This window comes from Coptis chinensis, chromosome 1 (assembly GCF_015680905.1).
Source record: "Coptis chinensis isolate HL-2020 chromosome 1, ASM1568090v1, whole genome shotgun sequence".
In the NCBI taxonomy this organism is placed as follows: domain Eukaryota; kingdom Viridiplantae; phylum Streptophyta; class Magnoliopsida; order Ranunculales; family Ranunculaceae; genus Coptis; species Coptis chinensis.
Genome location: NC_141456.1, coordinates 52,734,977 through 52,737,002, shown reverse-complemented (window position 1 = coordinate 52,737,002; position 2,026 = coordinate 52,734,977). Strand labels below are relative to the sequence as shown.

General features: G+C 50.5%; 1 protein-coding gene across 1 annotated transcript; it reads right to left on the bottom strand.

Moving 5' to 3' along the window:
- Positions 1 to 567: 567 nt before the first annotated feature.
- Positions 568 to 1,095, bottom strand: LOC147524510 (uncharacterized). Its single transcript, XM_086575241.1, has one exon. The coding sequence runs from the start codon at positions 1,093 to 1,095 to the stop codon at positions 568 to 570; it is 528 nt and encodes a 175-aa protein (XP_086431367.1).
- Between the last annotated feature and the right edge of the window lie 931 nt (positions 1,096 to 2,026).

Here is a 2,026-nt window from a genome sequence, read left to right as displayed (position 1 = left end):
CATCTCCAGTCTTGTGCTTACTATTTGATCTCCTGATCATTGGTGGATGATCTGGCTGGGGCACTGCCTTGCCCCCACCGTTTGATTCGAACGTACAGTCTGCAAAGAGCTCTACCCCCCGCTCTCCCTCTGCGGCCGATGAGCCTACTGGGGCATTGCCTTGCCCGAGGTTTGATAAGCCTGATGGGGCACTACCTTGCCCCTAAGTTTGATTCGGACATGACGTCCGCGAAGGGCTCTCCCCCCCCCCCTGCTCCATCTGTGGCTGATAAGCCTGATGGGGCACTACCTTGCCCCTAAGTTTGATTCGAACTGGCGTACGCGAAGGGCTCTCCCCTCTCTTTTCATGGCTGATAAGCCTGCTGGGGCACTGCCTTTCCCCGAAGTTTGATTCGGACGTGACGTCCGAGAAGGGTTCTTCCCCCCGCTATTTCTCTGAAACAGATGCCCCCGCTGGGGCTCCGCCTTGCCTCTATATTTGATTGTTCCTTGTTAATTTTTCAAAAGTGCCGTTGTATTATATATGTGCAAACAGCCCAAGTCCCTTGCCCCGGACTGGTAGTACATTCAAACATAAAACTTTTTCAACATTCTTACATTCCAAGGTCTTTTTACCAATTTTCCTTCCACGGTCCGCAGTCTGTAAGTACCAGCTCCTCCGACCTCTACCACAGTGTAGGGTCCTTCCCAATTAGGCCCCAACTTTCCTTCACTTGCCCTTTTAGTCCTTGGAGTCACTCTTCTGAGAACCAAATCCCCCACTTGAAATTGTCGAGGCTTCAATCGCTTGCCATATTGTCTTTGTTGACATCGGTGGTATTCTTCTAAACTGATGCGCGCGGTATCTCGCTTCTCCTCTGCCAAGTTCATGTCTCTGGTCAGTATGCCCCAGTTCAACCTGCCGTCAACCGCCTTTGTGCGTGTCGTAGCTGCTACCATCTCCGAAAGGATCACGGCTTCTATACCATATGCCAATGAGAAAGAGGTCTCTTCCGTGAAGGTTCGTGGTGTGGTACGATATGCCCACAGTACATGACTCAGCTCCTCCGCCCACGCTCCCTTCCGATCCTCCAATTTTCTCTTGAGATTGTTCATGATCGTCTTGTTAGAGGATTCGGCCTGCCCATTACCTTCTCGGGTTGTACGGAGCCGAGAATCCCTATTTCACATTGTAGGTCTGCAAGAACTCTCTCACTTTTGACCCCGTGAACTATGTCCCATTGTCCGCGATTATGGTATGCGGCAATCCAAACCTACAGATAATGTTCTCCCATAAAAACTTAATCACCTGCTCCTCCTTGACTTGCTGCAAGGCCATAACCTCTATCCATTTAGTGAAATAATCAGTAGCGGCCAGCATGAACCTTCTCTTACCCTTTTCCATTGGTAATGGACCCACGATATCCATGGCTCACATGGCAAACGGCCACGGGCTGGACACATTGTGCAACGGTTCTGCTGGTGCAAATATCAGTTGAGCAAACCGCTGGCATTTCCGACATCTTTTGGAAAATTCCACCACGTCCCTCTTCATGTGAGGCCAGAAATAACCTTGCGTTAACAATCGGTGTGCCATTGTTCTCCCCGCCGAATGGCTCCCACAGTCTCCAGCATGCAGTTCCACTAACACTTCTTGTGCCAGGTCCGGCCCTAGGCACCTTAACAGCGGCCTATCAAAGTTCTTTCAGTACATCTCTCCTTCTACCAGAGTGTATCTCCACGCCATTTGTTCCAGTCTTTTTCTTTCCTTCTCATCGGCCACCTCCCCTCCCAACAGAAAATGCTTGATAGGGCTCATCCACCCTGCTGCGCCTTCCGCGGCCTGGCACACTTCGACCACCCCATCGATACTTGACCTCTCTAGCTTTATTACGCTTATAGTTCTCTGTTCAGACCCCGGCATTTCGGCTACAACGTATGCCAGAGTGTCCGCATGTCGGTTCTCTCCCCGGACCAAATGTATAAATCTGATTTTCTTGAACTTGGCTGCCTTGCGATGCACTACCTCTAAGTATTTGGCCATTTG